This window comes from Stenella coeruleoalba (assembly GCF_951394435.1).
Source record: "Stenella coeruleoalba genome assembly, chromosome: 3".
NCBI classification, from domain to species: Eukaryota; Metazoa; Chordata; class Mammalia; order Artiodactyla; family Delphinidae; genus Stenella; species Stenella coeruleoalba.
In genome coordinates, this window is record NC_137148.1 from 168,698,288 (window position 1) to 168,723,580 (window position 25,293).

General features: G+C 45.3%; 1 protein-coding gene across 3 annotated transcripts in view; it reads left to right on the top strand.

The window, feature by feature from the left end:
- The window catches only part of INSR (insulin receptor), a 130,558-nt gene that overhangs the window by 5,925 nt on the left and 99,340 nt on the right, over positions 1–25,293 (top strand). For all 3 annotated transcript variants that reach the window (XM_079917504.1, XM_079917505.1, XM_079917506.1), the window contains exon 2: positions 11,686–12,237. In XM_079917504.1, coding sequence (XP_079773630.1) covers positions 11,686–12,237 — 552 coding nt within the window. The remainder of the gene's footprint in view (positions 1–11,685; positions 12,238–25,293) is intronic.

Genomic DNA, 25,293 nt, shown 5'->3' on the forward strand with positions numbered 1-25,293 from the left:
GTTTTTGCATTTTAGCCCCCGCATAGAGTTGTGTGGCTGTCCCCACAGTCGGGATACAGAAGTGTCCCATCCATCACCACCCAGACTCCTTCCAGCCATCCCTTTATCGTTATGCCATCCCTACCTCAAACCCCTGGCAACACTGATCCTTCTCCATCCCTATAGTTTTCTCTAGACTTTAAAAAGTATATTATGTTTGTCTTTCTCTTTCTGACTTACTTCACTAAGTATGACAATCTGTAGATCCCTCCATGTCGCTGCAAATGGCATTATTTTGTTCTTTTTTATGGCTGAATAATATTCCATTGTATATATGTACAACATCTTCTTTATTCATTCCTCTGTCGATGGACATTTAGGTTGCTTCCATGTCCTGGCTATTGTAAATAGTGTTGCAATGAACATTGGGGTACATGTATCTTTTCAAATTATGGTTTTCTCTGGATATGTGCCCAGGAGTGGCATTGCTGGATCATATGGTAACTCTATTTTTAGTTTTCTGAGGAACCTCCATACTGTTCTCCATAGTGGCTGCACCAATTTACATTCCCACCAACAGTGTAGGAGGATTCCTTTTTCTCCACACCGTCTCCAGCATTTATTGTTTGTAGATTTTTTGATGATGGCCGTTCTAAGTGGTGTGAGGTGATACCTCTAAAAAAATGGTACAAATGAACCTATTTACAAAACAGAAATAGAGTCCCAGATGCAGAAAACAAACTTACGGTTACCAAGGGGGAAGTAGGGGAGGGATAAATTGGGATTGACATATACACACTACTATATATAAAATAGATAGCTAAGAATAACTTCCTGTATAGCGCAGGGAACTCTACTCAATACTCTGTAATGACCTGTATGGGAACAGAATATAAAAAAGAGCGGATATATGTATATGTATAACCAATTCATTTTGCTGTAGAGCAGAAATTAACACAATACTGTAAATCAACTATACCCCAGTAAAAATTAACTTAAAATATTTTTTAAAGTATCTTATAATTGGATCAATCTTCTTAAAATTGAAAACCTAAGTACTCAGAAGATTCTCATGATTCCTGGATTCCATATTTGTGAATTCCCCTATTCACTAAAATTTATTTGTAACTCCAAAATAAATAGCGCTTTAATGGTTATTCCTGGACATGCACCAAGTGGCAAAAAATTGGCATCATCTGACATGCATGTTCCAGCTCAGATCAAACAAGGTGACATCTTGCCTTCCTGTTGCATCTCTCCCCTTGTGAATTCATAAATTCCCAAGGATGAAAACAAATGTCCTTTAAAAAATTTTTTTAATTGAAGTATAGCTGGTTTACAATTTTGTGTTAGTTTTTGGTGTACAGCAAAGTAATTCAGTTATACGTATGTGTATATATTCTTTTTCAGATTCTTTCCCATTATAAATTATTGCAAGATATTGAATATAGTTCCCTGAGCTATACAGTAGGTCCCTGTTGTTTATGTATTTTATATATAGTAGTGTGTATCTGTTAATCCCAAACTCTTAATTTATCCCACCCCTTTCCCTTTGGTAATCATAACTTTGTTTTTGATGTCTGTGAGTCAGTTTCTGTTTTGTATATAAGTTCATTCGTATCATTTTTTAAGATTCCACATATAAGCGATATCACATGATATTTGTCTTTGACTTACTTCACTGAGTATGATAATCTCTAGGTCCATCCATGTTTCTGCAAATGGCATTATTTCATTCTTTTTTTTATGGCCGAGTAATATATTCCATTGTGTATACGTACCACATCTTCTTTATCCATTCATCTGTCTATGTACATTTAGGTTGTTTCCATGTCTTGGCTACTGTAAAAAGTGCTGCAATGAACATTGGGGTGCATTTATCAGAGTTTTCTCCAGGTATATGCCCAGGAGTGGGATTGCTGGATCATATGGCAACTCTATTTTTAGTTTTTTAAGGAACATCCACACTGTTTTCCATAGTGGCTGCACCAATTTACATTCCCACCAACAGTGTAGGAAGGTTCCCCAAAATGTCCTTTTTTGTGATGTATTTAGTGCCATGTTTTTCACACTTTCTTGTGCTTTTTGTTGGTGATTTTGTGGTTGACCATGGTCTGCATGCATAGTTCTGAAGTGCTGTCTAGGGTCCCAAGTACTAGAAGGCTGTGATGTACCTTCCGGAGAAAATACATCTGCTGGATAAGCTTTTCTCAGGCGTGAACTGTATAGTGTTTAGTGAATCAACAATGTATATTAAATAAGGTGTTTTTAAACAGAAACGCACATACAACAAGGTTATGGTATTGATGGAGTTGCAGATGAGTGTTCTTGAGAACACTTTGTTCCATAAACAAAGAGAATCTGCTGTAGGTGGTTTCCTATCACTGGGGTTTAAAATTTGTGAAACTGCATTTGTCAGCATCCGTGTAGAATTCTTTATGAACGCATCCGCCCTTTTTGTCGTATTTTCATCTGGGCACAAATCCTTGGTTACCTCTCGGAAAGTTCATGAGATGGCACGGAACCCCTGGTCTGTGTCTTGAGGAGGGGTCTCCCGTGTTCTGCTGACCCTGGTGCCAGGGAGCGCCCCCGTGGCTTTCAGGGGTTTAGAAACATATTTCGTTTCTGGCAGAGCGAGGTTTGCTGTTCTGTGTTGCCCAGTGCAGACTGGATATCAGTGCCAGTTGGAGTTCATGGCAGACGGATGAGGATTAAAATTTGATGTCAAATCTGAGTTTTTCTTTCAGTTCCTTAAGGGTGTGGTGTCCCGTCAGGTTTATAGGTTAGCTTCTGTTTTGTGTTCAGGAAGAGCAGCCTGTTACCAGGAGGTTCTCGCTTCTCTCCTATGTCTTTGTGGTAATGTGGAAAACATAGGTACTTTCCAAAAACTGTGTTTGTTAACGGTGCGGAAAAAGGTAGTGGTTGGACACAAAGGGATAGAGGGCAGGGCTCCACCTGTTTTCTGATGGCCTTTCTTGATTTCTTGTGGCTAATCTGTTTTCAAAGACGTATCCTGTTTCCTTACAGAAGATCAGAAAAGGGGTGAGTTCTCACTGAGGTGTTCCTTCCTAATTATATCCAGTTACATTGTATCGAAGACATCTGCTACTTTTTTGTTCTTGCAAGACTTCTCTTGGTTTTCTTTCTGGTGTCTTCTGTGGGCAGTATCCATCCTTATTTGTACACACGAGGAGGTAGGACTCCTGAAATGTCATGGAAGCCCCTTATCATCTTGTGGTTGGATGTGTGATGTCCTTGGGATTACAGAACTATGGAACTGACTGGAGGAATTAGCCTAGATGTTCCAGAGCTTTCAGACAGGCTTGTAGAAGGTGTTGGTGTCAGTATGACTATGCGTCTTTGGTCCCCTCTCTGGTTCCCTGGCCTTAAATATTGTGCTCGCCAGAGGCACGCCCCCCTTCCATCCTTTTCTCCTCCTGGTTTCATCACCTACTCTCATCCCTTCTGCCAGCATCTGCCCCTTTTCCCAAGCTCCAGATCCACATCTTCCCAGTGCCCTCTGGACCCACATCTGGGAGCATCCCAAAGCCCCTACGGACTCAACATGCCCCAACCTGAGCCTGTTGTCCTTGCCACCCTAAACTGGTCCTATCCGGTCCTCTCCAGGTTCACTAAGAGAGGGCCCTCACTTCTTCCCCCTCTCTTCCACCTCCCTGGGGACCAAGTCCCATTGATGCTAATCCCTTGTACCCACCCCCAGAATAGGCCCCCCAGGCCATGCCGTAGATGTGGTCCCAGAGTGCCTCGTCCAGTACCTTCTCTTCCCTGCTGCCAGAGAGAGTTTTCTACTTCCTGCTTTGGTCCTTCTATAGCTGCCAGCTCGGTCCATACCCTTGGCAGTGGAGCCTGGCCTCAGCTGTGTGGTGCGCCATCTCACTTCGCCAGGCTCATGACTGCAGTTCCTTGGGGCTCCCTCTTCTTCCATGTGCTTGCATTTGCTTCCTGTGGCCCAAGCACCCTTCTTCCCCCTTTTCACCCATGGATGCCTGCTTGCTCCTTATGGAACCGGGTCAGAGGCCTCCTTCCTCCCCTCTCTGGCTTCATCACCCACCCCATTCTCCTTCCCTTTCAGTACAGACTGGGTATATCTGTCTGGGTCCCCATAGACATTGGTCTGCACATTGGAGGTGCGTTCTAGTGAAACACTGAGTGCATGGGAAATGAAACCATACTCCTAAGTATGGGTTGGAGGAGGAATTGATACATGTTTGTCCAAAGCAGGAAGCAAAGTCTAGCCCAGAGGGGGCAGGTCCTGGAGAGGGTAGGATGGCTTGAAGTTAGGAGCAAAAGGTTTGGCTGAAAAAGAACTGCTATGGTCTGAATGGCCACCTCCCTCCTCCCCATTCATGGGTTGCAACCTTAACCCCCAACGTGACCGTATTTGGAGAGAGAGCTTTTAGAAGGTAATTAAGGTTAAACGAGGCCATAAGAGGACGGCCCTAAACTGATAGGACTGGTGACGTTAAAAGAAGAAGGAGACAGAGAAAGATCTCTCCCTTTCTGCACGCATTCACCAAGGAAAGAGCACGTGAGGACACAGTGAGAAGTCGGCCGTCTGCAAGCCAGGAAGAGAGCTCTCACCAGAAATTGACCATGCTAGCTACCTTGATCTTGGACTTCCAGCCTCAGAGCTGTGAGAAATAAATGTCTGCTGTTTAACCCCACCCGTCTATGGCCTCTGGTTATTGGAGCCCAAGCTGACCAAGACAAGAACTGAGGTCAGAAGTGGCTCTGAAACACAGCATCTAGGAACTCAGGTAGACTAGATGGGTGTGGGTCTAGCTTTCTTTGAAATTCGTGGGGGCCAGTCCACCGTGCTTATGCCGTTCCCTCTAGCAACAGTCAACAGCCCCAAAGAAGGCATCTGATGGCATTGATCCTGGGGCAAAGTGCTCAGAGGAATGGGTGGGGCAGAAGAATGGGAGCTGGAAAGAGCCCCTGCTGGAGAGGTGGCCCAGGTTGGGTAGACAGTACGTCTGTCCTACTTGAGGCCCTATCATATCCTTGGGGGCCTTGTTTAAAATGCAGATTCTTGGGCCTGGCTCCCAGAGATATTGATTCATTTGGTCTAGAGCTGGGCCTAGGGATCTGCATTTTAACATACACCTGCCGCCCCAGGTGATTCTGATGCTGTCGGTCCACAGAACACACTTTGAGGAACCCTGTGTGATGGCTAAAGGCACAGGTGCTGGTGCCCTGGGGACCTATGTGATGGACTGAATTGTGTCCCCCCCCCCCCAAATTAATGTGTTGAAGTCCTAACCCTAACACCTCAGAATGTGACCATCTTTGGAGATAGGGTCTTTAAAGAGGTAATCAAGGTAAAAATGAGATAATTAGGGTGGCCTCTAATAAGACTGATGTCCTTATAAGAGGAGATTAGGACACAGACACACACAGAGGGACGACCGTGTGAGGACACAAGGAGAAGACAGCCATCTACAAGCCAAGGAGAGAGGCCTTAGAAGGAATCAATCCTGTTGACACCTTGTTCTTAGACTTCTAGCCTCCAGAATTGGGAGAAAATAAATTTATCCTGTTTAAGCCACCTGGTCTGTGGTCCTTTGTTAGGGTGGCCCCAGTGGACTCATATACTGGGTTTAAATCCCAGGTCTGTCTCCTCCTTGCTTTGTGACCTTGAGGAGGACATGTTCCTCTCTGAGCCTCAATTTCTTTCCTCTTCTAGAAAATCTATCTGGGCGACAGTTTGCCTGTTGCCTGCACCCTCGGGATATTTACTGCCCTTCCGTTTCCAGCAATTTGCAACAGAATCCATCTCACACGCTCTGGCTGAAGTCAATTTTTATTTTTTAGTTTTGGCTGTAACCCATGGCATGTGGGATCTTAGTTCCCCGACCAAGGATCGAACCCGTGCCCCCTGCATTGGGAGCGCAGAGTCTTAACCACTGAACCACCAGGGGATTTCTTGGCTGAAGTCAATTTTAAAGAGCCAGTCTTTCAGGCAGGTGGAGAATCTTAAGGGTATCTGGTACCTCGGTGTGCCCAAGTTCTAATTTATGAAGGGAATAAATCTGGGAATTGGTTCCATGTATCTTAGAGTGGAGAACTAATATATACACGTGGCCAGACCCCAGTTCTCATCTGTTCTTCATGCGATCGTCATCATTTACAGGTGAGGAAACTGAGGCACACAGAAATTGAGTTTATGGCTCAGGATTATACAGCTGGCAGGTGCCCGTGCTGGAATGGGAAGCCAGATCTGTTGGGTTTCTGGCATGCCCTGAAACGGGTGTGGGTGGTGGCCTGACACCTGAACCCAAGGCTTGTTGGCTGGCATGCCTGAATTTTGGAAGAAGCCCTGTTAAGACTGGAAGTAATGCAGGGAGGAACGTGTGGCCCCAGATACGTCACCAGGGAGCATTTGAAGAACGTCGAGACTAAGGAATGAGTACATTCAGGCTTGAAAGCAGAAAGTATGACTCTAGCATTGTAAAGGAGTTTCAGAATCTTCTAGATACCTCTCTCCCAGATCCTTAGTACCTCTTTGCTGTTTCCATGATAGAGAGAAAACCAGGGGAGAGGGGACACTTTCCAAGATGGCTCTCCTGTCAGTCTTCTCTCCTTCTGGAAAATTTTTAGATTCTTCTGGCCGAGGGGCAACTTCTAGACCAGCACTGTCCCACAGAACGGTCTGCTTTGATGGAAATGGTCTATAGCTATGCCATCCAATATGGCGGCCACTATCTACATGGTGCTCTTGAAATTATGGCCAGGGCAGCTAAATTTTTACTTTTATTTAACTTTAATTCATTTAAATGTAAAAAATGTGAATGTAAAGTCTTATTTAACATTAGTTGATTGAAATGTCAAGAAAAATCAATGCTTGATTCTGTTATTGAACAACTCTTTTGCTTGCAACAACTTGGGGATACCAAGAACCTACCTTTTCAGTGATTCATTTTTTGAAATCTGTATATACAGATTGAGTATTTCTGATAAAAATGTAGCACCTGAATTGAGACCCGGTGCAAGTGTATAAAACCTGTGGCGTTGGGGAGGCATAGTGTGAAAAAAATCCCATAGATTTTTTTTTTTGTATTGCTTACATGCTGAAGTGAAGTTTGGGGATACATTGGGTTAAATTAAGAATATTTAATTTCACTGTTTCTTTTTTACCTTTATAGAGAAAATTTTAAATTCTGTGTGGCTCGCATCATGTTTCTATTGGATAAGGCTGCTCTAGGCCCTACACACCCTTGTGACCTACAGCGACAGGCTACAGCTCTTGACCTTCCAGTGAAGCAGGCAGAACTTATTGCACTGTTTGTGTAGGTTTTAGTTCTGGTGTTACCTCCTCCGGGAAGCCCTCCTTGATTGTCCTGGACTTAGTCAAATAGCTCATTTTCATTATCTCTTCTAGCCCCTGAAGCTGTCCTTGAATAACTGAGATCTCCTCCTCAGTTATACTTTCAGTTGATTTGGGTAGTTAATAGCAACTAGTAGTCTGTGAGATCCAGGGCAGACTCTGTCTTATTCCTTTTATTTATTTTTTTTAACATCTTTATTGGAGTATAATTGCTTTACAATGTTGTGTTAGTTTCTGCCGTATAACAAAGTGAATCAGCTATATGTATACACGTATCTCCCTATCCTGTTGTCCTATCCCTCTCGTCCTATTCCTTGAAGCACTTCCAGTCCTTGGAACAGCAGAAACAGGTCCTCAGCAGATAGTTGCTGAAGGAGTGAACGAAAGAAACTGTCTTTAACAAGCTTCCTCCAGGTTGTCACTGCATGAACATTATTTCATTGTTTCCTTATTTAAGTCAGATTCACCTGCTTCTTAATTTGGTATGTTTTTAAAGAACAAAGACGGAGAAACTGTAACATAGTTCAGGCATAAACTTTGCATTTCATTGCTGGGTTGAAATCCTAGCATTACCCCTTAAAACTCAGCCTGTGTGAGTCTGATTCGCTCATCACAAAAATGGGCATGGACCACATTTCGTTTATCCGCCTCCTCTGGGATTATTCTGAGAATTCATCAGGAGAACGTACCTGCCAGAACATGGCCAAGTGCTTTACATGGGAATTGTTATTAGCTGTACCAGGACCCCCCATCCTCCCCCGGTCCTCATGGTCCTTCCCTTCCTGTGTGTAGAGTGCTGATTAACCAGGTGTCACTTACTGAGGACCTGAAGCATCTTTCAGTTCCCACCCAGAGGTATTAAAAGCCAGTACGAGGTCTGACATCTACTGCTGGCACCATCTCTAACATCCTCTGGGTATTTTCTGTTCACGCAGTGAATTGCTCTATTGTCTTAGACTAATAGGGACACGTACAGCTTTAATGAGTTGAGTTAGAGTCATTGGAGATTTAAAAGAAAAAAGCCGTTCTTTGTTGTCCACTACAGTTATAGTTGTTTCATTTTTTAATAACAACTTTATTGAGATCGAATTCAATACCATACAATTCACCCATTTAAAGTTTAAATGTAGTGGTTCTTAGTACATTCACAGAGTTGGGCCACCATCACTACAGTCAATTTTAGAACATTTTCATCACCCCCCAGAGAAATCACATACTCCTGAGCTGTCACTCCTCATTTTCCCCTCTCAAAGCCCCTTGAAACCACTAATCTACTTTCTAGGGATTTGCCTATTCTGGACATTTCATGTAAATGGAATCATGCCACATTTGGTCTTTTGTGACTGGCTTCCTTCACTGAGCCTGATGTTTTCAAGGTTCATCCCTGTTGTAGCAGGTGTCAGCGCTTCTCCCCTGTTATTGCTGAATTATCTTCCTTTGTATGGACATGCCACATTTTGTTTATTCATTTGTCAGTTCATGGACATTTGGCTTGTTTCCACTTTTTGGCTATCATGAATAATGATGCTCTGGGCATTTGTACACACATTTCTGTGTGGACCTATGTTTTCATTCCTCTTGGGTATCTACCTGGGAGTGAAGTTGCTGGGTTATATGGTAACTCTTTGCTTAACCTTTTGAGGGACTGCTAGTCTATTTTCCACAACAGCAGCTGTACCATTTTCCATTCCCACCAGTAATGTAGGAGGGTTCTGATTTCTCCACATCCTCGTCAACACTTGTTATTGTCTGTCTTTTTAATTTTAGCCATCCTGGTAGGAGTGAAGTGGTATCATTGTGGTTTGGATTTACATCTCCTGGATGTCCAACAGCCGGTTAATCTTTGAATGCATATTCGTATCTGATTTTGGTTCTGACACAACTTGGGGAGGATGGTGGGCTGGTGTTCTTTGTACCTGTATCAATTTCACAATTTCGTGTGTGTGCGTGTGTAAAACATAGAGTGTGAGGCTCAGGCTTGAGAAGCCCGGACCTGTGGCTGAATCTAAGCTGTATACTGCCAGATATAATACAGGACACCAAGTTAAATTTGAATTTAACATAAACGATGAGTAATTTTTAAGGATAAGTATGTCTCAAACATTGCATGGGATATACTTATCCTAAAACGTACTTGCTGCTCATCTGAAATTCATAGTTAACTGGGCGTCCTGCATTTTTATTTGCTAAGTCTGGCAACCCTGAATGTTACTGGTGGGTCGTCTGTCCTTGACTGACTGGCTTTGCCTCCTAGAGATCCAGTTTTCCCTTCTGTGGGGTGCGGATGAAGCTTGTTGGGAGGTGTCAGTGGCGTGGTACCTGTCCAGACCTCTGTATGTAGATGCTGTTGATGTGACTGAAGCTGGGAGCCTCAGCCTTGGGTGGCATGAGTGTGTGGGGCTGGAACTGCCATCCTGGTCCCCTTGAAGCTGCCTCCCAATTTCTGAGTGAGTGTATGTGTGTGTGTTTGCGTTTTGGTAAGGAGAGGCTGTCTAAAGAATTCAGTTCTACTGAATGTTAACGCCAATATAAGGAACACAGGAGGAGGGAAAGATCCAAATAAGTATATGGAGGAAAGGAAATCAGAGAAGGCTTCCTGGAGGAGGTGACATTTGAACTGGATCTTGAAGGATGATGAGCTGGATTTCAAAATAGGGAGCTAAGGTATAAAGGACTTTGACAGTCAGAGGGGCTAGGGCTACCCTGTTTAGTCCAGTAGCCACTAGCTACATGTGTCTATTTCTGTTTACACTATCTAAAGTAAAATCAAATATTCAGTTCCTCAGTCTTATATCAGTCGCATTTCAAGGGCTAGACAGCCACAAATGGCTGGTGGCTTCCATAATGGCCAGTGCATATATAGAACATCTCTATCATTGCAGAAGTTCTGTTGGACTTTGTTGGACTAAGGCAAGGGTCACCAAACTACCACCCCAGGGGGAAACACCAACCCACAGCCTGCTTTTATAATAAAGTTTTATTGGAACACAGCCATATCCACTCACTGTCTCTGGCTGCTTTTGAGCTATAATGGCGGAGTGGAGTAGTCTAAACAGAGACTGACTGCAAAGCTGAACATATTCACTATCTGAGCCCTTATAGAAAATATTTTCCCACCCTGGTCTAGGGGAATGAAGGCACGGAGCCTAGAGGTGATACCGTGATATGTTTGGGAGAAATGAACAGCAACGAAATAGCTGACATTAATTGAGCACGTACTGTGTGCCAGCCACTGCTTGGGTGCCTGCATTATTTCACTTATTCCTCTTCATAGGTCATGTTATAGGGAAGGCTTGCGAAGGCCCCCTTGGAATTGGAGAGTAGTGGGCAGGCCTGTTTCACACGGTGCAGGGGGTGGTGGGGCAGAACCTTGAGGGCCGCGAGAGGAAAGTGCAGGGTCATGGGGAGACATAGAGGGTGTCCGAGCAAGGGAGGGACCACCTGCAGGAGAATGGGTGTGCAGGGTGTTTGTGCAGGGGAGATCAGAGTCTCTGGGAAGCCCTTGCCACACCCAGGTAAAAGGTAATTAGACCTTGGCTGCCTGCCAGGAGGGCGGGTTGGGAAGGAGTGTTAGGAAAGTGGGAGAATTGACAAAACAAAGTCAGCTCTCCTTGCCCCATTTCTGTTTTTTTTTTTTTTTTTTTTTTTTTTTTTTTTTGCGGTACGCGGGTCTCTCACTGTTGTGGCCTCTCCCGCTGTGGAGCACAGGCTCCGGACGCGCAGGCTCAGCGGCCATGGCTCACGCGCCCAGCCGCTCCGCGGCATGTGGGATCTTCCCGCACTGGGGCACGAACCCGTGTCCCCTGCATCGGCAGGCGGACTCTCAACCACTGCGCCACCAGGGAAGCCCTCCTTGCCCCATTTCTGATGTGGGCACCTTTATCCCCATAAATCCATTTCCTGAAGATCTTCCACACCAACTCACTGGGGACGGCTCCCCTTTCCTCTTCCACACCTGCTGCATTACTTAATCCCCTGTAATCCCAATGTCTTCACTGCATCATATTTGATGCGATGCTTTTAAGGCTTCTAATGGGGCCTGCCAAAGGAATGATGATGATGATGATTTGCCTTTCAGGAGTAATTACTTAGGCACAGACACCTTACAGAGAAAGCCACTGAACTGGGCTGGCTGTAGAATTTACAGGGTGCAGTTCAGAATGAAACCTTGGGACCCCTCACTCAGAAATAATTAAGGATTTCAAGACGGAAGAGCATGAAGCCAAGGGCAGGGCCCTTCTGAGCGGGTGTGGGACCCAGGTCACATGCCCATGTGGCTGGCCCTGCCACTAATTCTTATAAACCATCCGTGGGGTGTTTGTTCACCTGTCTTGCTCTCTGCTTGTTTGCGCTTCTAGTGTGCCCCGGCATGGATATCCGGAATAACCTCACCCGGCTGCACGAGCTGGCCAACTGCTCGGTCATCGAAGGACATTTGCAGATCCTATTGATGTTCAAAACGAGACCTGAGGACTTCCGAGACCTCAGTTTCCCCAAGCTCATCATGATCACTGATTACTTGCTGCTCTTCCGGGTCTACGGGCTGGAGAGCCTGAAGGACCTGTTCCCCAACCTCACGGTCATCCGGGGCTCCCGCCTCTTCTTTAACTACGCGCTGGTCATCTTCGAGATGGTTCACCTGAAGGAGCTTGGCCTCTACAACTTGATGAACATCACCCGGGGCTCCGTTCGCATCGAGAAGAACAATGAACTCTGCTACCTGGCCACTATCGACTGGTCTCGCATCCTGGATTCCGTGGAGGATAATTACATCGTGCTGAACAAAGACGACAATGAGGAGTGTGGGGACATTTGTCCAGGCGCTGCGAAGGGCAAGACCAACTGCCCTGCCACCGTCATCAACGGGCAATTTGTGGAGCGGTGTTGGACGCACAGCCACTGCCAGAAAGGTACGTTGAGGTTTTGGGGGGTTCTAAGCCATTTCTCGTGGCTTGTTCATTAGAAAGAAGCTGGAGACATTCACTAGCTCAGGTGGTGGCAAACCGTTTTTGCAAAGACTCAGATGTTAAATACTTTAAACTTTGAGGTCTGTATGGTCTCTGTTGCAACTACTCAGCCCTGCCATTGGAGCGGGAAAGCAGCCACCCTGCAAGGAGGCACAATAAACAAGTGGGCGTGGCGGTGTTTCAATAAAACTTTATTTACAAAACCAAGTGTCGGGCCGGATTTTGCCAACTCCTGAGCTAGATGGTTGAATGTTCCTCTTGCTTGAGAGACCAGATGAGAATGGGCTTTACTGTCAAAAACAACACAAAACAAAAGCAAATGTATTTCTTACCTGATTCCAGAAGTATGACTGCTTGGGGTAGACATTTGGAAAAAGAACTGTGTAAAGGATAAAAGCAAAACATCCTTATTTCACAGTTTTGGGGGGATACTTCCTGCTAGTGGCTCTGTTGTGTCTGAATTTAGTTAACGTTCTCTGTCGTTGGGCATTTAGATTATTTCTAGTTTCCACAAAAAGGGATGAACGTTTTGGTGTCGAAGCTTTATCGAACATTTTTTTTTTTTTCCTTCGGGTTTTGCTCTTCCAGAAGTGAAATTTCTGGGTCAAAGTTTCTTGATACCGATTGCCAAATGGCTTTCCGGAAACGTACCAACGGGCACTCCTCCTAGCAGTGGCTGAGAGGGAACACCTTGGCTAGCTCTGAGTGTTGTTTGAAAAATCTTTCATAATTTACTGGAAGGAGGAGCTGGTGTGTTGTCATTGTTTCTATTTGCATTTCTTTGATTGCTATCAGGGTTGAACCTTTTAAAACATGTTTATTTATCATTTGGGTTTTCTCTTCCTGTTCATATCCTTTGTCCATTTATCTTTTAGTACCTTAGTGGTTTTTGAAGTATTAATCTGCATGTTGTTTTCATAGCGAAGACTGTTAACTCTTTGCCAGTTATGTTTTCAGGTGTTTCTGTTCAGGTGTTTTTGACGAATATGCTCTGGCTGTCCGTTGCCAGAGAAGCTTAAAATGTTTCTGGAGTTCAGAGCTGGGTTTGTGCATGCTTCTCGTTATTTTATGCTTAGAAAGTCCCTTTCTATCCATAAAATGAACGTATCTTTCCTCCAAATTTTCTATAACTTTAATTATTATCATTAAAAAAATTTTTGTCCTGGGCATTTGGGACCTGTTTGTGATTCGAAAGGGTATCCATTTCCCCCCAAATAACTAGTTGGCGTCTCAACCCCAGGTATTGCAGAAATTTACCTGTTCGTCATCAATTTGGGGTCATTTCTGGGTATCCATAAATATGTCTGCCCTTTCTTGCACCGGGGCTGTTACTTTTCTAATACGTATAGTTTTATAATGTTTTGATATCCAGGAAGTCTAGTTCCACACACACACTCGTTACTTGTTTATTGTTTTATTGACTTTTTTCACACGTTGTGAAATCCCCTGGGAAGACTTAGCAAATGTGAGATGGAGAAAGTGAGCGGGTGGGGGGGGAGGGAGGGCTTAAGGGTTGTATCACGAAAGATAAGGGAAGGGAGAAAGGAGGGTCTTCTCACCTGAGCCCAAAGCTATGGGGAAGCCACACAGGGTGAGTCCTGAGTAGACTCTATAGACTCAGCAGGGAGGACTCCTTCGAGCCCCAGGCAGTCCTTCCATTCTGTGAATGCTGGAAGGGAGGAAACAGGAGGTGAGAGAGTGGAGACCTCCCTTTTGAGAGGGCAGTTGGTGAAGGAAAAGAGAATCTGGTGGTTTGTAGATATAGGAGGGAACGATGATTATTATATTGTGGAAAAATCTTGAGAACGTCGGTAGGTCAGGGACGCAGAGAAGCCAAGCTATGACCAAGAAGAAGGATTAAAGCTGGGGCAGAGTCTTGGCTGAAGTAGAGGACCACCCGTGGGTTTGGAATTTTGTAGAACAGGGAGACTTCGAGGTGGGGGTGGGGGTCGGGGTGTGGGTGAATAAGTTGGGTGGGAGAGACCATTCAGATGAATTTGGAGGTGAGGGGGTGGTGTTCTCTGATGGTGAGGGGAGGAGAGGCTGTGTAGGACCTACCATGTTACAAGGACACACAGCTGCAAGGGGAGCCCCGTTATCTTTGTTTTAGAGACCAGAGAGGTTACTTAACTTGCCTGAGGCCACACAGCTAAGAAAAGATGGCTGGGGTTTGCACCGCATCTGAGACACAAAAATTGTGTGTGTGTGTGTGTGTGTGTGTGTGTGTGTGTGTGTGTGTGTGTGTGTGTGTGTGTGTGGTGTGTTGTGTGTGTGGGTGCCCCCCTCTGTTTAAAGACGGGTGAGCTACTTCTAGCTGGGGTACCAGGGAAAACAGTGAATAGTCTTTTATCTCAATGCTCCGTTTTCCAAATTCAGGTTCTTGTTTGAAATGCTCCAGGCTTACATATCTTGAGATATAATTTAAGACATTCCTCTGTGGATTTATTTCTGTACTCATTTTAGTCAAAATATCCAGGATGGTATTATCTGCAAAAATGTCCCTGATGTTTTGAGCAGGTTTTTTTATTTTTAAAATTTTTTATCTTGTGCTTTTGAGAGCAGGACTTGTTTTGCCAGCACTGGGGGTTTCATCACTGAAGAAGGTGTGGTTCTGCACGTACGGCTGTGGCGGAGACCTGCCAGATACCTGTTCCTGGCATCTGGCATCGATGTTTGCTCCTGGTTTGTAATCAGTGGTGGTGTCCCCTAGGGGAAGCGTTGTCCTGTCCTGGTCACAGATGTCAAGAAATGATTGTTTTTTGAACCTACACTCTTGTCTATCAAGAATAACTCAGCTCAGGCTTTTTTCCCTTTCAGTTTTTTAATTGTGGTAAAATACACGTAACATAAAGTTTACCATCTTAACCATTGGAAATACACAGCTCAGTGGTATTAAGTACATTCATACTGTCGTGCAACCACCCCCACCATCATCTCCAGAACTTTCTCATCTTCCCAAACTGAAACTCTGTCCCCATGAAACACTGACTCCCCATCTCCTCCCCCAGCCCCTGGCCCCCACCATCTACTTCCCGTCTCTATGGATTTGACTTCTCTAGGGACCTCGTGTAAGTGGAATCATGTAGTATTTGTCCCTTTGTGTCTGGCTTATTTCACTGAATATAATGTTCTCAAGGTTCATCCATGTCGTAGCAGGTGTCAGAATTTCCTTCCTTTTTAGGGCTGAATAATATGCCATTGTATGGATGGACCACATTTTGTTTATCCATTCTTCTATCGACGGACACTTGGGTTGTTTCCCCCTTTTGGTTATCGTGAATAATGCTGCTGTGAACCTGGGTGTACATTTCTGGCTTTTAAAATGCTTATGTTTCTTTGTTGTTGTGGCTTACACACCATTTCATGGGATTTTTGAATGCTGAACGGACCGAAATGAGCCTTTAGAAGATACCTCCCTGTCTTAGGCAACAGACACGGACCTGTGAAAACTATCTGTCAAGCCCTCAATTCCCCTAGAATCCTCTCCAACACCTCCTTGAGCCGTTTTCTTGCATGATTGCCAGGTTCTGGAAACATCTAAGGTCTGGTCAGCATTTGGGATGAAGGTGTTGGGTTGTCCTCTGAACGCAGTTTAAACATTCTCTAAAATGTCCCTTTTTCCACCTGATCCCAAAACAATGCTGCTTTTGGCAGAGAGAGGAAAAGAAGGTTCTCAGTGGTGAAAGTATTTAAAAGGAAAGTCACTGTGGTGTATGTCTTGAGATGCTTCTTCTCCATCACTCTGTCTACATATTTGGGGTGGAGATGCCAACGGAGGCCAGATGCAAGGAGCCTTGGATGGGCAGAGTGGAGATGGAGTCTTTGTGAGCTGGGTCACAAAATGGGTTTATTGTGAACCTACTATGTGCCAGGTATTGGGGTCCTCAGGGCCACAGTAGGGACAAGCCCCTGCATCCTTGGAGAGGACCTTCTGATGGCAAATATAGACATTGAATATGTGACTGAATGCACTTGTAGGAAGAGTTACAAGAGGGGGATCTGGGGGTGAAAGCATGGGATGGAGCCTTAAACTAGTCTTCAGAAAATATCTCCCCTCCCCCCACATAGGTGTGTCATAAAGACCCGAAGGTCAGCCTCACTGGACCCGTTTCCAAGTGGTTACGAGAATTGTTCGGAGTCCTGTTTTGCCGGTCATGGCTCATGAGCTGGACCAAACCAGTGTTTCCCCATCTGAAGAGTGAGGATCATTACGGCACCTGCTTGTCAGGGTTGCAGTTTTGGGGGCGAAATGAAATGATGCACGGGGTACACTTATCCCAGCCCTTGACACTTTGTGAATTTTCTGGAAGCTTCTCCTAGACGCCATGAGTCCACTACCCTTTCTGGGCAGACCAGCCACTGGGTAAGTGTCTGCCAAAGCTTGGCTCCATTTCTGACTTTGGTCTTGGGGCAGGCAGAGGAAAGCCCACCGTGTGACCTGCTGATGAGAGCTGGGTGCTCGGACCTGTGGCCCCAGAGGGAAGATCACTGTGCTTACCTGGTGCCTCAGCTTCCGAGGCTCTGGGGACCCCAAGCTCTGGGCTTTCGGTGGGGGGGCGGGGAACAGAAACCACAGGACTTGCTTGACCAGCTGCCCCAGGAAAACCCACTGGCATTTTTTTTTTCCTGGGAGGCCACCCCAGCTGCTCGCTGCCAGTTAGAGGGGTGGGTGAGTCTGGGGCACGATGGGTGCCAGGAAACTGGTCGTTGATGCCACATACGGCAGGAGCAGGAGGCAAAGGGAGGCAATTCTCTCCTTCCTGAGTTTGAGTTTCCATCCATGTTTCAGAGTCTCTGAAAGCTGAGGTGCTCCATTTATATTAAACACTACCTATTTAAGTGCATGTACATTCTCTCTTGAAGGGTTTGCTTTGATTTATTTATTTATTTTTAAAATTAATTTTATTTATTATTTATTTTTGGCTGCGTTGGGTCTTCGTTGCTGTGCGGGGCTTTCTCTAGTTGCGGCGAGCGGGGGCTACTCTTCATTGTGGTGCACCGGCTTCTCATTGCGGTGGCTTCTCTTGTTGCGGAGCACGGGTTCTAGGTATGTGGGCTTCAGTAGTTGTGGCACACGGGCTCTAGAGCGCAGGCTCAGCAGTTGTGGCGCATGGGCTTAGTTGCTCCGCGGCACGTGGGATCTTCCCGGACCAGGGCTCGAACCCGTGTACCCTGCCTTGGCAGGCGGATTCTTAACCACTGCGCCACCAGGGAAGCCCGAAGGGTTTGCTTTTAGACAGAGGTTTGAGCTTCAGATTACAACTGTTCTCCCCTTGATCCATTTTTCATTTTTTTAACGTTGCCTTTGGTACTGTAATAATCAGAATCATCTCGACAGTGAAGCCTTGCTTTGTGGCAGACACTGTTCTAAGCGCTTTGCTTACCATACTGCAGCAAGTTCTCCCAGCAATTCCTCCTTACAGATGAGGTCCTGGAGGCCCCAGGAGATTAAGCCACTTGCCCAGGGTCACATCGCTAGTAAGTAGTAGAGCTGGGATTTGAACCCAAACCCCAGGTATTCTGGCTCAGAATCTGAGCCCTTAACTGTTGTGCTTTCCTAGCTCATTGTGAAAAGTTGGGGAACTGCAGAGAACAAAGAAAGCTGGGGTGGGGAGATGCCCTAGAATTTGCCCCTGCCGACATTCTGGTTGCTTTTTCCTATAGCCCTTCTCATCCCCTCTTTTTCTTTTCTTTTTTTAAAATTAATTTTTATTGGAGTCTAGTTGATTTGCCATGTTGTGTTAGTTTCTGCTGTACAGCAAAGTGAATCAGTTATACATATATTCACTTATACGATAGGATATCCACGTATATCCACTCTTTTCTAGATTCTATTCCCATAGAGGTCATTACAGAGTACTGAGTGGAGTTCCCTGGGCTATACAGTAGTTCTTATTAGTTATCTGTTTTATATATAGTAGTGTGTATATGTCAATCCTAATCTCCCAATTTATCCCTCCCACCCTTACCCCTTGGTAAACTTAAGTTTTCTACATTTGTGACTCTATTTCTGTTTTGTAAATAGGTTCATTTGTAGCATTTTTTTAGATTCCACATATAAGCAATATCATATAATATATATTTTTAAAATTTATTTATTTATTTTTGGCTGCATTGGGTCTTCGTTGCTGCGCATGGGCTTTCTCTAGTTGCGGTGAGCGGGGGCTGCTCTTCATTGCGGTGCGCGGGCTTCTCATTGTGGTGGCTTCTCTTGTTGCGGAGCACAGGCTCTAGGCACGCGGGCTTCAGTAGTTGCGGCACGTGGGCTCAGTAGTTGTGGCACACGGGCTTAGTTGCTCCGCGGCACGTGGGATCTTCCCGGAACAGGGCTCGAACCCGTGTCCCCTGCATTGGCAGGCGGATTCTCAACCACTGCGCCACCAGGGAAGTCGCTGGAAGTTTTTAAATGAACTTTATTTTTGGAGATGATTCGATTTTGTATAGCAGGAAAGAACAAGAGCTCTAGAGACCATGTTTCTGAGCCTCCCCTACCTTCCCCGAGATTGAAGGTAAGTTGTCACGGGCATCTGTAGAAGGAGAGAGATTGTCTCAGATTGGAGTGGTTGAAGAGATGTGGTTTGATTTGGGTGGTAAATGATGCTTAGAAAGAGGATAAGGGGGAAGGGTGTTCCAGATGGGTGGAAAGGCGGTGACAAAAGCACAGAGGTCTTGTGGGCAAGAGTAAGGAGGTCGCCTCATGCTGTGAAGAGAGGCTTGTGCCCTCGTGTGTTCTGAGTGCCAGAAGTTTACCTGCAGGTGTGATGGAGTGATCACAGAGGTTACATTTGGGGCTATATTCAGGATGTGTTGTTTCCACTGATATTGAGTGGACAGTTGTGCTGAGCCAGGTATGTTGCTGGGACCCCAAAGTCCTTGCTGAGTCTGGGACAAAGTCAAAGAAATAACTATAAGGAAATAAGCTAGGTAGGCAGAAAGTGTTTCAGTAGGTTCATGAATGCACTGAAGAATGGTAGACCAGTTAGCCTCATCGTCACCTGGCATCTTGGGGACAGTACTATCCAACAATTTATTAGTGAAGGTACAGACTTACAATTCTAACAAGTGCTTGGCTTCCTGGAGGAGACATAGGGATACCCATTTAGCTACCTTTTCACTTAGAGAAATAAATCAACCCAATCCTTTGGAAGAAGGTAGGGTGGGGTTAAATAATTATGGAAATGTGGCTGTCTGGTAACTTGGTAACTGGTCTGACGAGTTTTTCTTTTTCTCCCTCCTACTTGATGAAATTCATTGACCAGTTATTTCCCACTGTGACACCAGACCCTTTGTCAGAATTAAAATCTGTTCTTTGTGGCTGAACACCTGAAATGCCCCAGGGAGGTCCTGTGGACCTCAGCTCCTGTCAGGCTGGAAGCCCAGATGCTCTTTGTGGTCAGTACTTCTCTCTCCACACACCTGTGCCTGATAGAACATTCCCTTTCCCAGTAAAAGAGAACTGATGTGGGTGGTGGGGTTTGAAAATTGTATCCTTTATCTCCTCTCCCCTCTCTCCATCTCCCCTCTCCACTCAATCTCCCCACCTCCCCTTCCCCCTCTCCCCTCTCTTTGTCTTGGACTTAGAGTCTTTGCTAGCTCAGGCTAAATGTCTGCTTACACTTAGAGATAAATAATATCAAGAGTGGGAAACAAACAAACAAAAATAATTGCTTTCCTCTGGGACCCTGTTGTCTGTCATGGGTGGGGCCACCTGAGTAGCAGTAGATTGGGCCACTTTCCTCCAATTCCAGGTTTAGGAAGTGGATTGAGGTCTCCCAACCCAGACTCAAGTCATAGGACACAGAGGCACACGATGAAGTATGGTCATCAAATTGGCTCTGGAGGGGCAGCTGGTAGATAAAGCCCACAGCTGTCAAACGCCTGGAGGGTTTTGGGTAAAGGATCATTTGACCTTTTTATTATACAATTTTTTTTGCTTCTTTTTTGTCCCATCAAGGAGGGTCTTGGGTCTTGAATGATGGCTGCAGTCTAGGAAGGGAGTTGGATGGACAGGCTATACCTATGGAGTGTTTCCAAGTGCTCGCCTATGGAAGAAACTGTTTTCTTTGGAAGATCTTATAAGGACAGGGTTTCAAGCCCTGGCACCTAGTCACATTGGCACCCAGCGTGTGAAGCGCCAGCATTGTTTATCGACTACTTGCAACGCTTGTCCGCAAGCAAACAGGACTCTTGACACGGGTATCTCATTAGTGGTGACAAGGTTAAGGTTTTCATGTGTGCAGAGAAATCGGATATCATAGCAGGAGATATGCAAAGCAGGCTTGACCTGAAGCATTCAAGATTTCTATTCTTTAAAAACAATCTTTTTCACTGTAGTAAAATACACGTAAGATTTAGTATAGTGACATTTAGCACTAAGCCGTGCTGTGCAGTCATCACCACTATCTAGTTCCAGATCTTTCCATCACCCCCACAAAGAAACTCTGTGCTTTTAGCAGTCACCCCCATTCCCCCTCCCATCAGCCCCTGGCAACCGTTAACCTTCTTTCTGTCTCTGTGGATTTACCTGTTCTGCATGTTTCATATAAATGGAATCATACAACATGTGGCCTTTTACATCTTGTGTCTTTCACTACCTGTGGTTTGGACCTTTCGCCACAGTGTAGCATATACCAGGACTTTATGCCTTTTTCTTGCTGAGTAAAACTCTATTGTATGGATATACCATATCTTGTTTATCCATTTACCGACTGACAGACATTTGAGTTATTTCCACCTTTTGTCTATTGTGAATAGGGCTGCTACGAACATTTGTGTATAAGCTTTTGTTTGAATACTTCTTTTCAATTCTCTTGGGGGGCTATATCTAGGAGCAGAATTGCTGGGTCATTTGGTAGTACTATGTTTAAGTATGTTCTATGTCCTTGTATAGAGTCAAGGTTTCTTTCTTTTCCTTTCTTCCTTTTTTTTTTTTCCTTTTGGTTTTATTTTTTTAAAAAATCATTTTAGGGACTTCCCTGGTGGTCCAGTGGCTAAGACTCCATGCTCCCAATGCAGGGGGGCCGGGTTCAATCCCCGGTCAGGGAACTAGATCCTGCATGCCACAACTAAGAGTTTGCATGCCGCAACTGAAGATCCTGCACTCGGCAACCAAGATCCCACGTGCTGCAACTAAGACCCGGTGCAACTAAATAAATAAATAAACATTTGATTATCCAAGAACACACAGATTCAGAAAACCGCACAAACCAAATGTACAGCCTAATGAATTTCTTTAAAGCAAACAACCTCATAACTCACCTCCCCCAGTTGAGCAGTAGTACTTTGCCAGCAATCCTGTCTCCAGAGGCCCTACCATGGTTCCCATCCCAGACACAGCCCCCTCTCTCTCCCTAAAATGGTCACTGTCCTGTCTTTTCTACTGGTCATTTCTTTCTTTCTGTATAGTTTTATCACTCGAGTGTGACTCTCTAGACAATATAGTTTAGTCTTGACCATTAAAAAAAACGGATATATCTCTTTGGCCCTACAGCAGTGATTCCCTTGGTGATTTTGTCCCCCACCCCCACCCCAGGGGACATTTGCAATGTCTAGAGATATTTTTGGATGTCGCAAGTTTTGGGGGGTGGGTACTACTGGCATCGAGTGGGTGGAGGCCAGGGATGCCGCTCAAACCCTACGATGCAGAGAAAGCCCTCACCACCTAGAATGATCCAGGGCCAAATGTCTTAGTGCTGAGGGTGAAAACCCTTGTCTACAGGTTCCCCCTCCATCCCTTTCTTTTCTTTCCCTTCTTCCTGTTGGAGAACTGGGCGTTCCATCTGGGGCACGTACCCCAGTGTGAATGTTGCTGACTGCTCTCTCATGGCACAGTTCGGCATGGTCCTCTGTCCTCTGGACCCAGAACCAGGGTCAGACTCAGGTTCTATTCCTTCAGTGGACTTTATTTAACACCTGCCCCACCCCCACCCCAGCACTATTTGCGACAGACCTTTTTTTTTTTTTTTTGAAACATATTTAACTTTATTTAAACTTGGGTTTTCTTTTTTTTTTTTTTTGCTGTATGCGGGCCTCTCATTGTTGTGGCCTCTCCCGTTGCGAAGCACAGGCTCCGGACGCGCAGGCTCAGCGGCCATGGCTCACGGGCCCAGCCGCTCCGCGGCACGTGGGATCCTCCCGGACCGGGGCACGAACCCGTGTCCCCTGCATCGGCAGGCGGACTCCCAACCAACCACTGCGCCACCAGGGAAGCCCGCGACAGACCATTTTGAGAGGTGATCATTTCGGCCACTTCTTCTCTGGAGCGTGGCTATGGGTGGTGGTGTGCTCTTCAATCATTATTTTTTTTCTTTTTCAGAAATCTGAAAATCTTGTTATGTAGTCGAATAGTACTCACTGGCCTCCCTTTTTCAGTTCGTGATAAACAAGGCACAGACTGAACTTTGTAACAAAACTCTGTGTTCTTTACCAAGGCAAGTTTTGCTAAGAAAATTATTTTTATAAGCGAGGGAGGTATGAAGGTTATTTGCAGAGGAATTTTACAAGGGCGAGAAAAAAAAAAAACAAACCAAGAAGTTGACCTCAGGATTCGTGGTTGTACAGAAGACAGTATAGTCAGAAGACCTTGAGAGACATGTCAGAAGTAAAGCAGTAGGTGAATCTGCGAAAGGAAAGATGTCCCACGGTGGGATGAGTTTGATGGAGAAAAAGTTGGAGAATTGTCTTAAAGAGGCCCATGTGGTTCAGATGAGGGCGTAATTCTTCACGGATTTTCAGTTTCGAAAGGATGTCTTTGTGACCCACAAGCCTGGTGCACTGCCTGACTTGATTTGAGGACTCCTGGCCATTGGGAGGGTTATATTTATGCGATAGTGTCTCCTACTGGGGAATGCAAATAACAGCGGTGGGCATTTGGTAGAATGAAAAATAGGAGACGCGGGACCTAAAGTGAGGATATGTTGGCATGTTGGCCCCAAGGTCTTGGGAGGAAGGAGGAAGGAAGCTAACATAGACCCAGTTCATAAGAGTTACAAATTCAGAATCAAAGAAGTCCGAAAATGACATCAATTCTTTCCCCCTTGATGAAAAGTGCAAATGTTACCTATACAGAGGTAAATGAATGTCTGAGTTTTTCCTGACTCCATGAAGTAGCTCTAGGAAGGGGTCTAGCCAGCCGGGAGTGGACAATGTTAATCAGTTCTTCAGAACCTGTTCTTGCTAGCTGAATAAGTGTAGCATGGCATTGTTTTGTAAGCAGATAGGGTAGGGAGTCCCTGGACAAAGAGAGCCAGGGATGGCTTTCTTGACATAAGAGAACCCATTTTGGCCTAAGCCCTTTTGTGATTTAAGCCCAGCTGTAATGCTTACCTTGAATAGGTCTCAGTAATGAATAATTTTTTTTTTTTGGCCGCTCAGCTTGCGGTATCTCAGTTCCCCTGACCAGGGATTGAACCTGGGCCACAGCAGTGAAAGCCTGGAATCCTAGTCACTAGACCACCAGGGAACACCCAGCAATTAATGATCTTAAGGGAGGGAATGCAGAAACGAGGGAGGAACAGTCAAGAAACAATAGTGCAGCCTTAGGGCAGGGTCCTGGTTCCTCATAATATACAGATGTATTATATACATAATAATATACCTTAGAGTTCTGCAGGAACTAAAGCCCCCACCCAGGTAGAGGATGGAAGGATGATGTCCCGACTTCAGCCAACTAAAGCTTGGACTCTGTCAACCTTTGGCCCAATTCTATCCTGAATTCTCCTCTGCTCAAGTCCCCTCATAGACATGCATGCACCCTTAGCTTAAAACTTCCCCAATTTTGCTGTTTGGGGAGACGTTGCTTTGGGAAAGATCCCCGGTGTTCTCCTTATTTGGAGCAAGTAATAATAAATCCTTTCTTCTCCCGATCTTTGGCTTGGTTGTGTCCATTGGTTCCACACCTACCCAGAGGGGAACCCAGTTTTCGGGTAACAAATTGTCTATTTGTTTTATTTTAGAGGACGTTTGAGTATTTATGGAGAGCTTTGCTAGGCTTGGCCATAACCCTCCCTCATGCTCTTTTCCCCTTAAGGTCTTATCATCTTTCAGTTGCCACTTCTCCTGGGTGGGTGAATGGGATTCAGGGAGGGTAAGGATGTTGAGGGTCCCACCTTTGATGGTGGTGTGGAACCAACTTGGTGGCATTCTAGAGCTGTGCAGTTCAATAAGGTAGCCCCAATAGCCACAAGGGACTAAGTTAAAATGAAATAAAAATGAAGCATTTCTCCCTTGGTCATACTCACCACATTTGGACAACACAGACGTAGGACATTTCCATCACCACAGAGAGTTCTATTGGGTAGCACTGCTCTGAAGCATTTCATTTCATGGTTAAAGATAGCTCTAGAGTCGGACAAAGCTGGTTTTGAATCTTGAGTCTATTGTGTGACCTTGGACTTGCTCTTCTTAGCCTCTGTTTCCTCATCTGTAATGAGGAAATGGTAAGGGAACCAGCCTCAAAGTTTTTTCCTTACTTTTAACTGATACCTCTTCTTTTTTTTTTTTTTGCGGTACGTGGGCCTCTCACTGTTGTGGCCTCTCCCGTTGCGGAGCACAGGCTCCGGACGCGCAGGCTCAGCGGCCGTGGCTCACGGGTCCAGCCACCTCGTGGTATGTGGGATCTTCCTGGACCGGGGCACGAACCCGTGTCCCTTGCATCGGCAGGTGGACTCTCAACCACTGTACCACCAGGGAAGCTCTGATACCTCTTCTTTTGATAAAAATTTTAAAATCCCATTCCTCTTCTCTACTTTGAGTTTGATTTTTTCCCCCCTTGAAGATAAGGTATAACAATGAATTTTTTTTCGACCTTTGTAAGCCCTTGAGAGTCTCTGGAATAGAGGAAGGAGTGTCTTAGGAAAGTTGAACGTAACAAAGAGGCCATTATAGGGCCATCTGAGCAAGAGGAACAAGGAAGGGGTAGGTGTGTCGACTGGGGGTGAGAGTGTCATCATGTCTATGGGTGACCAAGAGTGAGGAATGTGACAGCTCCTTCTCGGCTTC